At 40.8% G+C, this 12,485-nt stretch overlaps 1 protein-coding gene across 1 annotated transcript in view; it reads left to right on the top strand.

Moving 5' to 3' along the window:
- The window catches only part of ZNF827 (zinc finger protein 827), a gene marked incomplete at both ends in the record, with an annotated part of 106,526 nt that overhangs the window by 53,022 nt on the left and 41,019 nt on the right, over positions 1–12,485 (top strand). Inside the window, one exon of the mRNA XM_082315246.1 lies at positions 1,811–2,044. Coding sequence (XP_082171372.1) covers positions 1,811–2,044 — 234 coding nt within the window. The remainder of the gene's footprint in view (positions 1–1,810; positions 2,045–12,485) is intronic.

Genomic DNA, 12,485 nt, shown 5'->3' with positions numbered 1-12,485 from the left:
ACAGGGTAATGTGGTAGCTTTAAAAAAATTAAAAAACAAAACAAAACAAAAAAAAAAAAACCTAAAAAACACCAAAAAAACCCCAAACACAAAACCACAAAACAGTGGATTGTGTGACAATGAACAAAGCTCAGAGTAGCAAACAGTAGAGTCTATTTGCGATAAAGATGGCAATTGTACCCCATATTTTAGGGCTGAGGTCTCTGGGAGATGGTGAGCACTTCACAGTGGGATGCAGGAATTCAGATTCACTAGGATTTCAGATTGTGGGAGAACTGCTGAGAAGGAGAGTATCTGAGGAAATAAACCAGGAAAGTGAGGAGCCAGAGAGTAGGTAAGAAGCAGTAAAGTGGAGGAGGAAGTAGACCAAGGGATTAAGCAGGTGAACGTTGCCAGATTTTGTTGGGTTGATTTGATCTGTTAGTACCCTGCCCCGTCAGTTGGATATTACCGTCCCTGTGACATGCCAGTTCCTCAGCTTTTCCTCTCCGTGTAATGCGTTTGTAAAACAAACAGCTCTCTGCAGCAGGGAATGCATGTTGGCTTCTAATGCCCTGCTGCAGCCTGTGAAAGGGGTGGTGGCGTACATCCTTCTTACGTGGTCCGAGTGAGATTTGACAGAGCTCATCTGCAAGAGTCATGAGGGTAGGCAGGGGATTGTCATGGGGAAGGAGGAAAATATGTAGGAGAGGTAGTGAGGTAAATGGTGAGGGAGCTTAGCATGATAAAACAGGGATGATGCTCTATCTTTCATATTTATGGAGACAGAGGTTTAGAGAGGTGACAAATATGTAAACTCATCAAAGTTTTGGACACTGAAGAAGTCATCTGCTCTGTGTTACTGGGAATTTAAAGTGAAATTTTGAACAAGAAAAAGCCACTAAGAGACAGGGAAGGAAGTATCTCTCAACGGTCAAACAAAGAATTATAAGAGCTGCTGAAAAACAGTGCAAATTCTTTAGCCTCCTGTTTGTCCTGCAGTCTACTTGTGAATTGATATTGCTTGGGTTTGAAAGTGTTGTTTAAGAAATATTCTTGGTTTTATTCCTTCAACCAAACACAGTGTGAAGGATCTACCTCTGCCAAGAGGTATCGGAAAGACCGTTCAAGAACAACATTGTTCAGTGTGTAGATTTTTAAGCAGCCCCAAGGTCTCTGTACCATTCTCTGAGGCTGTGCAGCTGCTTACGTGGAGTATTTGAAAGGATTATTTTAAACTTGCACTCTTTTCTATGGATGTAGAACCTGGAACGGTGCTCTAATAGTATCTTTGAGCAGAGCTGTCTTCTGAAAACTCCCTCTGTTCTCTTTCTTAACAAATACCAACTTTCAGGACGTAAGATTTGGCTGTTCTTTTCCCTTTTACTCCCCTCTCAGGTGTCCTATCTTTCTACTTTTCATCTCTTGCCTCTTTTCCGTGCTCTAAGAACTCAATATGTAGTACCCATGGGCTTTGCCAAATTTGCCCTTACGTGAAATGATGTTTTAAACTTCCATCAAGCCAATAGAAGACCTACAAACCAATGACCAGGGGAATGCTTGTAGGAGGAGCAGGGGCAAAAAAGTAAGAGGAGAAGGATGGTTTCTTGAGCTCTGGTACATGCAGGTTTTGTGTTTCAAAGCTGTCCCTTTGTACAAAAGATGCAGAAGTTTGTTTACCTCTTGAAGCATCTTTAAATACTGTTTGACATGCTTGCTTCCAGTACCTGCTCTAGCATTTCTCAGGTTATGGTTCCTTCCTGTTACTAGCTGCTCTATGATTATATATTACATACCTCATTAAGTCTCACTTCTTTCCTTCTCTTGACAGCTGCAAATCAAAAAGAGCCCCTGACTCCTAAATTTAAAGTGAAAGAGGAGCCTAAGGATGAAGAAGCTGCAAGTTCAGCCTTGTCTCAGTCCAGCTATGTGTTCAGCCAGGAATCTGAAGCCTCAGCTCCAAACGTCCCTGAGGAGAAACTCAAGCCACAGGAAGCGCAGGCAAATGTGATGAGGCAGGACATGTCAGTCAAGGCAGCATCGGAGCTCCTCATGAAGCTCTCAGGTAGATATTTAATTTAATAATATTCAACTTCTTAACTTTTTTTTCCTGTATGCTAGCAGGGTTACCTTGCAGAAGGAATGTTTAGCTTTAGTAGCAAGTGAAGAAACAATTGAAAAGGTCTGTCTACACAGATTCATATACATAAGACATCTCAGTTTGGTCTGTTGCCATAGTATCTAATTATCTGTGCTCTGATTTTCGAATTAATGACTATGGGATAAGTCAAAAGAAATGATGCGTTAAAGCTTTTAAATGTTGTCATTTTTAAAATGTACCAAAATATGTTAATACCATTTTATTCACATGTGTCACTTCATTAACATCATAAGCATGTGTGTCTGTACTGAACTATATCTGATATAGCTTTATAAATGATGACTTTTAAAGCCCTTTATTTTTTCTGACAATATCAAAGATATAAGATACACTTTTAAAGAAATAATGTAGACTGAGCCAGCTTTCTGCTGTTAGGGAGACCACTTGAACTTGCCTACATTGCCTTAGTGATACATCCTTCTGCCAGACAAGTAGACAGTATGCATGTGTATACACATATACATGCACTCTTACAGCAGGAGGGAGTCAAGTAAAAATGTATGTTCTGCTCATTATGCTTTGTCTAATTGTTGGAATCGAGGTTTAACTTTAAAAGAAAGTAAAAAGGTTGAATTTTCCCTGCTGGGAACAGGTTAAGTGAATGATGAAAAGGCTTTGAACTTCTAATAGGCTTCGATTTTTAGGACCAAGATGTGAAAGTCAGTCTGGGAGGCTGTTTCATACTTCCGCACCTAAACTGGATCAGTTAGTTTTTAAGTCCTCTCCAAAACTGGGCAAGACTTATTTTTTTTAAGTATGCTGAGTCACGCAAGAGGTGCCAGTGAAAATTCTTACAAGTTTAGTAACTTCTGAGATCCCTGCCAAACCTATCTGAAATTATTTGGCTTGATTAGATACTGTCAACATTGAATCTGAGCTCAAATTTATACCTGAAAGACTTTAACTGGCTAAGATCCCCCCCATAAATTCTAACATGTAATTAATTCACTCCTGTTCATACCTGCACACTTTAATTTGCAAAAGACTTTGAATCATTGATTTGCAAGCCTTCCATGTTAATGATGCAAAAAGTGCTTCCCAGGTACAAAAGTTGATCAGAGCAGAAGTTTCCCCATTTTTCACAGACTCCCATTTGGGAGTATTTAGTATTTACTAAATATTTGGTTATTGACATAGTGCACTGTTGCTGCTGGTAACTGGTTTGGGTATGGTGTTCTGGTAACTTTAGAACTTTACAGTCTAATGAATGTTAACCTGTGACTTTATTTTTCTTAGTGCATATAAATTCATATAACTATTTTCATAAAGAAAGAGCTCTGTAACTTAATGATTTCTCAAGTACTTCAGAGACACTAGGGTTCTTAATTGTGAATCTTGAATTCACCACTAACAGGCTGTGTTTAAATAGTTTTATTACAGACTATTATATTAGAATATTTGTGCCTTAAATACCTGTTTATATGAGTGAAATGTGGCATGTATAAAATCTTGGTCAAGTCTTCAGTTGCTTCTGTCGGGAACTCCCAGTCTTTAAAGGCTGTAGTAAGAAATACACTAGTTTAACATTTCTCTTATGATCTTTTAGTGATTGAGCAGTTTTTGCTGATAGGAGTTGTTTTGGCTAATCTGTAGATTAGAAGGTAAAGAATTACTGTAGGATTTACTCGTTCGGTATTGCTGTAGTTGGTGTTCCTGAATCAGCCAGCGGGTGGGGTTATACCAAGTTTATCACATACACTGTTTTCTACTTGCACTTTTCTGAATTACCATCTAAGGCAGAAACTATAAAGGAGGAAAACGCTAAGATACAGTTTAAGGTAGGACAAATATAAGAGGAATATCTAAGATCAATAGCCTCGTTGATGTTTTTTTTAATGTTTGTTTTATCTGGTAGAATACTCTGAGATCACTATTGACTTCCCAGCTTATCTTAAGCAATTCTGCACTATGTTTTGGTGATTTAGAACATAAACAATTAAGTCACTTCTTCAGAATAAAGTGAAAACAAGAACAAACTTCCTTCTTTTTCCTGGTACTGGAAGTTAGCAAAGGAATGAGTAAGTCTGGATGTTCTACTGTCTGTGGGAAATCTTCAGTCAAGTGCCCTTATTAGATTTGATATATAATTGGGTTTAAGTCAGGTCCTTCCAGGCTTTATATATTCTTGGTAAAGACTGAATGGATTACATCCTTGCTTTGTTATTTTCCCTTTCTTCTTTGTAATACTAATTACCAAAACCTGCACTGCATACAAGTTCAGCAAGGGATTTCCAACATAATAGTATTTTGCTTTCTGCATTCCTGACATACATGCTTCTGTTATCCCCTGAGCAATAATATTGCCAATTGTTGCAGCTTAATGGGAGTCTCTTGGGATTTAGCCATAGACCTTGCTGTCTCCTTTCATGAGAAGGATACACTGGTTTATATTTTTCACTGGGAAATCTCTTTTCCCAAACAGAGATGCTGGGTTAGTAGCTCTTAGCTGAGCTTGTACAGTGTAGTGGAAGGCATTGCAGCTCTAGAGCCTAGTTTAGGCTAGTGCATACCGTAAAAGAGACTTACTGCAAATCACCAGCCCCTATAATGGAGGGACTTGTCAGCCACTCAGAAACTACTCTAAAGCTAGGAAAAGTTAGAAGAATAAACATATTTTACGCTAGTAGAACATTAACAGAACATTTACTAGTTGTCATTGCAGAGGTAGATGTACAGAAACAAGAGAAAATCACATGCAGCTGTCTATTTTAGTTCTACTACACAAGGCTCTCTCTTTTCTCATTAAGTTGAAAAGCTGTCAGGACACTTGCATGCTTCTAGCAGCACGCAACCAGTGTTTAAATCAAGCCCTTACTCTGCATATTACTTTGGTGGAGTTGGACCTTATCTGGAGATGCTATGCCCTTTTATACCAGTTTTTTCTCCACTGTGTTCCGCTTGGATTCAGATCTTCTGCCTCACAGTTCACAAACTTGATACCTAGTCATTTGATACCCAGTCGTACTTCTTCCAAAGGATTATTCAAGCTAAGAAGGCTAATGTCTCTTGGGCGTGTCTAGGCAAAACCCATTTCCATCCGACAGTCAAAACAAAACTTCCTAACCAGTGAGCTGCTATTTAAAAATAAATGAAACGCCCAATTGGAAGAAATGGTCTTCGGGGGATAACACGCAAAGTTCGAGCCTCAGTGTAGACTTTCAACCTACATTTTACAGAAGAACATAAAATGACTACCATGATTTATACGAATGTACAAAAGTGAGCTGTGAATTCTGCCCATTACTGAGTCTTGACTGAGACTAGATCCAATAGTAAGCAAACAGATTTGAGGAGATAGTGGAGTGGGGCAAGTAGCTCTCATCTCTGTTTGGAAGGGTGCCATCCCTGCGAGATTTTAAATTCCTATTAAATGTTGCACAAAATCACTTAAAGAAATGGAAGTAATGTATTTCAAATACACCTGAACCAGTTTTCTACGTTCTTACCAGTTCTCTTTCATGGAAAAGCTAATTTATTTCTCAAAATGTTTAATTAAGTGGTGCACCCCATGATCCCTGGTCAGTTTTATACACTCAGTCTTGTAAATTGAAAGGTAGGTTTCAGAGGAGATTTAAATTTAAACTTAAATTTAAAATAAATATTTGTTTTTACATGCTAATGTTTGAGTCTGAAAAACTCATTTTCCGTTGAAATAGTCATGCTGCTAATATGTTTTGGGCATGTATTATCTTTCAAAAGCATACAGTGTTTTGCCTTCTTGTCCAAAAATGAATGTGTAGCTGGAGGTGTATAAAATCTATTCCAGGTACTAGCATTTTATAAGCAATATTATAGCCTGGTGCCTTGAACTATGACATTAGTACGTCCCCGTCCTTCCTAGAAATGTTGCCTGAATCACATTTGCCTTTATTTCAGCTATATCTTATTTGTGAAATGTAGTCATTTTGCATTTCAGTAGTAACTCAGGTTGTTTTCCTCCTCTCTCTTTTTTTTCAGTAGATTGATTCCCCATGTATTGCACATATCCTTGTTATCACTAGCAAATGCATGACCTTTGTACTGTTCAGTTCCTTTGGATTTTTTGTACTTCAGTCCTCGGGTCACACAGTGCTTCTTGTAATACACCAATTCCCCAGTACCAACAACGTGTCATAATTTTGGGTTATCAGCAGATGCAATTAGTGCATACTTACTTCTTGTGCCAAGGTCATGAAGTAAAATGTTGCATACAATTGATTCCAAAAGCATTCTTGATCAACTCCATTTATTATCACCTGATTATATGACAATTCCTCTTTCAGCACAACTTGTTATTGCAGGGTTTTGGTGGTTTTTTGTTTGGGTTTTTTTGTTGTTGGTTTTTTTTTTCTTTTTATTAAGTCTTTATCCACTTGAAAATATTTATGCTAATTTCCTGTTTCATGCCTTGTAGTTAAATTTTTTGACACTGTATCTTACATTTAACTGAAACCACATGGATTACAACTTCTATTTAAAAAGAGGAAGAAAAAGAAAAAAGAATGATAGTGCAGTTGTAGCATAAGATGAAGGCCAGAACACCTCAATACTACTCCCATTCCAAAAATGGCACATCATGTGTTAGGGCACAGCAAGGTGAAGGACTATCTGAGAAGGCTTTAAATTAGCTCGTACCAAACCCAGTCCAGTCACAACAGCACAGACTTCCAGAGGAACTAAATAACAGTATCAGTTTAAAAAGTTTGCTAACTAGGAGTGCTATCTATGCATGTGTGGCCGGGCAGCTGGTCTCACATTTACCTCATTTTAACGCTTGGGTGGCTTTATGCTTGGCTGTCATCAGCAATGTGAATTGACAACAAAAACAAGTTCATGGCTAATAAGCTATTTTTCTTAGCAGTCACAAAATCTTTCCAGGCTTAGTGGGTTGCGTTGGCAGTCTGCTGGTTTATTTTTACTATGGTGAAGAAAAAATACATTACTACATTCTTTGGGTGAGGTGGGGGACAGAGAAACTAACCTTCCTATATATTTCTTTTTCATAACTTCATGGACTGTTCTGGGAAGCGCTTGAATGGAGCTAGGCTGCTGTCTTTGGAGATAGCTGTTGTCAGGACCTCATAAGAGTCTCCATACCTGGATTGTGGGGGAGCTGTCAAAAGTGCTTTCATCCCCGCTTAGAGAGCCTTGATAATGGGCAGAGGAGTGAAATTACAGGGAAGCCTTTTGTTCCTTGGTCTCTAAATAGCTCATTAGAAAGCTCTGGACAGCAGCAGGTGCTCGTGTAGAAGCCCAGAAAAGTAAGCAGGGAAATGTATGACCCAAAATAAGACTTTCTTTTGATGGGAGCTAGAGAGATGGCAAACCATGGCAAGTTGCATCACCAGATTAAATCCCACTACTAGCCAAGCGTTTTTTGTTGTTTTGGTTTTTTTAACCAACAGAAATGTGAAATAGATTGTGAATGGTTAGAGTGAAGCTGTGTTTTAATTACAGTATAGAAAAAGAATACAAGTTTCTAGATAGGTAGATTTATTATTGCAATATGTCAGATTCCAGATTTTTTTTTTTTTCAAGATTTTGAGACTCTCCTGCCAATGCTTTACTACATGAAGTTCATATCAGGCCATGGTACGTTCATTCAGTTTAATAAGCTTTTCCCATGACATCTGCATAATAACATAATCCCAAAAGAACTCAACTAGTAATGGATTCTTACCTATTGATGGGTTTTGCCATGTTTCATGACAACATTAATGTCTAAACCCCAGAGGAGGAAAAATGTGAAAAAATACTGCCCATTCACAGAAGTATAGGGTGGGAAGTATGGAAGTCTGCAAAGTCTAAGTTTCTTTTCCCCTATAGATCTTTAAAAAAAAAACAAAAAAACCACCCACAAAACCACAGAAAATCAGGTACCTTATAACAGAGCCTAGCTTTTAGTTCACTGGATGCTATACTATACCTTTAAGTTATTGCAATTCATCTTCTTCCTGTTTTCTGTATCAGGGTAATCTTGACATTTAATGAAAACCATATTAATTTAAAAGATTAGATAATTTGGAATAATAAGAAAGCATAATGTCTGTGGTTCCAATGTCCTTCTTTTGGTATTCTGGATTTTATTTTATTTTATTTTATTTTATTTTATTTTATTTTATTTTATTTTATTTTATTTTATTTGTTAGGAATTGTCACTAAAGAGTTTAAACAAACCCCCTGATCCTTCACTTTACTGCTATTCCTTGATGATGTTCAGCCAGGTGGGAGTGGCCAGAAAGCTATGGAAAGTGGGCATGTCAATATTTTTCAAAGTGGCAGGGGGTTGTGGATGCACAGTATTTGCAAAAGGGCTTCTTACAGTCCACCTTGCCTTTGGAGAATCAGCTTGTAAAGACAGGAGAACTGGAGCGCTCTGCAAAGGTACAACTTGCTGCAGAAATGCTAGACTAGAATTTTCTTGAACTGGGAGACTTGCATAGATTGGAATATGTTGTAAAATAACAATTCACTGCACATGTAGACATTTTATCAAATTCTTCTTGATCTGTGTTTTGAGGATCTGCAAGCAGGGTCTTCCAGGTAAGCATCATAATCCTACCATTGAAATGGAGGGAGCAGCTGATGCATACTGCAACTCAAATTAGTCTATTGCTTTAATTTGCTCCTCTTTTTTTTTTTTTTTTTTTTTGTTTTTTTGTTTTTTGTTGTTGTTGTTGGCTTGCATTTTTGTGAAACTAAGCCTGTAGTTGCAAAATTCTATAACATGGGAGTTCCACTTGAACAAATATGAGCCATTTTATGATTTTTTTTTTTTTTTTTTATTGCAGGATCCTGTTACATTGATTCAAGACCCATTGACATTGTCTTATATAAAACAGCAGTTTGAAAAAAATACTAGCAAAATAAAGCATTGAGCGCAGTGCCCTAGGGAACGTCAGATGTTACTTGTTGTGTCTCTGTAGCAGAACCTTCAGGGCTCACCAACTGTTCCCTACCTCTGAGGTTTTATTTAAGCTGTTTTAGGGCATGTTTATTTCTAGCAAATCAGAACAATTAGCATAACAAAATGCCAGATTCTCCATACTGAAAGCTTTTGAAGTTGGTACAAGTTGACCCACTAGTTACCCCTGTCTGCTTGATTGTGAAAACTAGTACATGAGTCTAATTTATGAGACATATGGGAAAGGCTTTCTTTTCTAAGTTGATTCATAAAGTTGATTTGTAAAGCTGATGGGCATTTCAGCAAATATGAGCGACTTAGAATTTTAGTTGCAGGACGAAGTTTTAAATAAAATGGTGGGAAGAAGCATGAATGATTTAACAAGGATTCATTTGATTTCAGCAATGGAAAGTCATTGGACAGCTATTGTATCCGCAAAAGCAATATTTACTACATGACTTGTGTTTTTTATTAAATCTGTGCACTTGATTTTGACTTTCATCTCAAATAAAGTGAAAAGCAGACTGTGCTGCATTAGAAGAGCATGTTCAGTGTGTCCCCTCTAGAGCAGGTGAGTGCTGCACAGAATCATACAATAGTTTGGGTTGGAAGGGACCTTTAAAGGTCATCTAGTCCAACCTTCCTGCAATGAGCAGGGACTTCTTCAACTAGAACAGGTTGCTCAGAGCCCCGTCCGTCATGAGCTTGAATGTTTCCAGGGATGGGGCATCTACCACCTTTCTGGGCAACCTGTTCCAGTGTTTCGCCACCCTCATTGTAAAAAATTTCTTCCTTGTATCTAGTCTAAATCTACTCTTTTTTAGTTTAAAACCATTACCCCTTGTCCTGTCGCAAGAGGCCCTGCTAAGAAGTTTCTCCCCATCTTTCTTATAAGCCCTCTTTAAGTACTGAAGGCCTGCAATAAGGTCTCCCTGCAGCCTTCTCTTCTCCAGGCTGAATAACCCCCACTCTCCAAGCCTTTCTTCGTAGGAGAGGTGTTCCATCCCTCTGATCATTTTTGTGGCCCTCCTCTGGACCCTCTCTAAGAGGTCCATGTCTTTCCCGTGCTAAGGACTCCAGAGCTGGATGCAGTGCTCCAAGTCTCACCAGAGCGGAGTAGAGGAGCAGAATCACCTCCCTCGACCTGCTGGCCATGCTTCTTTTGATGCAGCCCAGGATATGGTTGGATTTCTGGGCTGTGAGCGCACACTGCCGGCTCATGTCCAGCTTTGCATCCACCAGTACCCCCAAGTCCTTCTCCACAGGGCTGCTCTCAATCCCTTCATCCCCCAGCCTGTATTGATACCAGGGATTGCCCTGACCCAGGTGCAGGACCTTGCACTTGTCCTTGTTGAACCTTGTGAGGTTCACACAGGCCCATTTCTCTAGCTTGTCCAGGTCCCTCTGGATGGCATCCCATCCCTCAGGCGTGTCAACCATACCACTCGGCTTGGTGTCATCTGCAAATTTGCTGAAGGTGCACTCGATCCTGCTGTCTGTGTCATTGCTGAAGATATTAAACAGTACTGGTCCCAATATGGACCCCTGAGGGACACCACTCGTCACTGATCTCCATCTGAACATTGAGCTGTTGACCACTACCCTCTGGATGCGACCATCCAACCAATTCCTCATCCACCAAACAGTCCACCCATCAAATCCATCTCTCTCCCATTTAGAGAGAAGGATGTTGTTGGGGACCGTGTCAAAGGCCTTACAGAAATCCAGATAGATGACATCCGTAGCTCTTCCCTTGTGCACTGATGTAGTGACTCCATTATAGAAGGCCACTAGGTTGGTCAGGCAGGACTTGCCCTTGGTGAAGCAGTGCTGGCTGTCTCGAATCACCTCCCTGTCCTCCATGTGCCTTAGCATAGCTTCTAGGAGGATCTGTTCCATGATCTTCCCAAGCACAGAGGTGAGGCTGACAGGTCGGTAGTTCCCAGGGTCCTCCTTTCTACCCTTTTTAAAAACAGGTGCAGCGTTTCCCCTTTTCCAGTCCCCAGGCACTTCACCTGACTGCCATGACTTTTCAAATATCCTGGAGAGTGGCTTGGCAACTACATCAGCCAACTCCCTCAGGACTCTGGGAAGCATCTCATCAGGTCCCGTAGACTTTATGTGTGTTCAGTTTCCTCAGGTGATCATGAACCTGATTTTCTCTTACAGTGGGAGGGACTGTGCTCCCCCAGTCCCTGTCTTGCAGTCCATCCACTCAAGAGGTGTGGGAAGGGAGGTTGCCAGTGAAGGCTGAGGCAAAAATTTGTTGAGTGCCTCAGCCTTCTCCTCGTCCGTTGTTACCAGTTTGCCAGTGATGTTCATCAGGGGGAGTATGCTTTCTTTGAGCTTCCTTTTCTGGCTGGCATACCTGTAGAAGCCCTTATTATTCTTTGCGTCCCTTGCCAAGTTCAACTCCAGCCACGCCTTGGCCTTCCTGACCCCATCCCTACACAACTGGGCAGCGTCCCTATACTCTTCCCAGGATACCTGTCCCTACTTCCGCTGCCTGTGCATTTCCTTCTTGCCCTTTAGGTTGACCAGCAGGTCTCTACTCACCCGTGCAGGTCTCTTGCCTTCCTTTCCTGATTTCTTAGACGTGGGGATCGAGAGCTCTTGTGCTCTATGGAAAGCGTCCTTAAAGATCTGCCAGCTCTGTTCTGCTCCCTTGTCCCTGAGGGCAGTTTCCCAGGGGGTCCTATTGACTAAGTTCTTGAACACCTGGAAGTTTGCTTTCCTAAAATTCAGGGTCCTGACTTTACTCTTCGCCTGACCCATATCCCTCAGGACTGCAAACTCCACCAGTGCCTGATCACTGCAGCCCAGGCTGCCTCCAATCTTGATGTCACCGATTAGCTCGCTTGTGTTTGTGACCAACAGGTCCAGTATCGCATCCCCTCTGGTAGGGCTGTCTATTACGTGGCTTAAGACATTATCCTCAATGCATTCCAGGAGTCTCCTGGCTTGCCTACAGCTCACCATGCTACTTTTCCAGCAGAAAAGTCGGGGTGGTTGAAGTCCCCCAGCAGGAGAAGAGCCTGTGAGTGCGATGCTTCCTGTAGCTGGAGTGAGAAGGCTTTGTCAATAGGCTCCCCTTGATCAGGCAGCCTGTAGTAGCCACCAGCCACAAGGTTCCCTTTGTTGTCTTGGTCTCTGATTCTTACCCATAAGCTTTCAACCTGCTCGTGGCTATTCTTCAGAGACAGTTCTTCACTCTCTATCCATTTCTTGACGTAGAGGGCAACCCCTCCACCCCTGCTTCCTCACCTGTCCCTTCTGAACAGCCTGTAGCCATTGATAGCCGCACTCCAGTCATGGGATTCATCTCACCACATTTCACTAGTGGCAACTAGGTCGTAGCTTTCTAGCAGCGTGGTAGCTTCTAAATCCTCCTGTTTGTTGCCTATGCTGTGTGCAGTGGTGTAGAGGCACTTCAGCTGGGCTGTTGTCCATGTCACCTTCTTA

This window comes from Platalea leucorodia, assembly GCF_965183815.1.
Source record: "Platalea leucorodia genome assembly, chromosome: 6".
Classification (NCBI taxonomy): domain Eukaryota; kingdom Metazoa; phylum Chordata; class Aves; order Pelecaniformes; family Threskiornithidae; genus Platalea; species Platalea leucorodia.
Note: the sequence above shows the minus strand (reverse complement) of the source record. Positions and strands in the feature narration are given on the sequence as shown.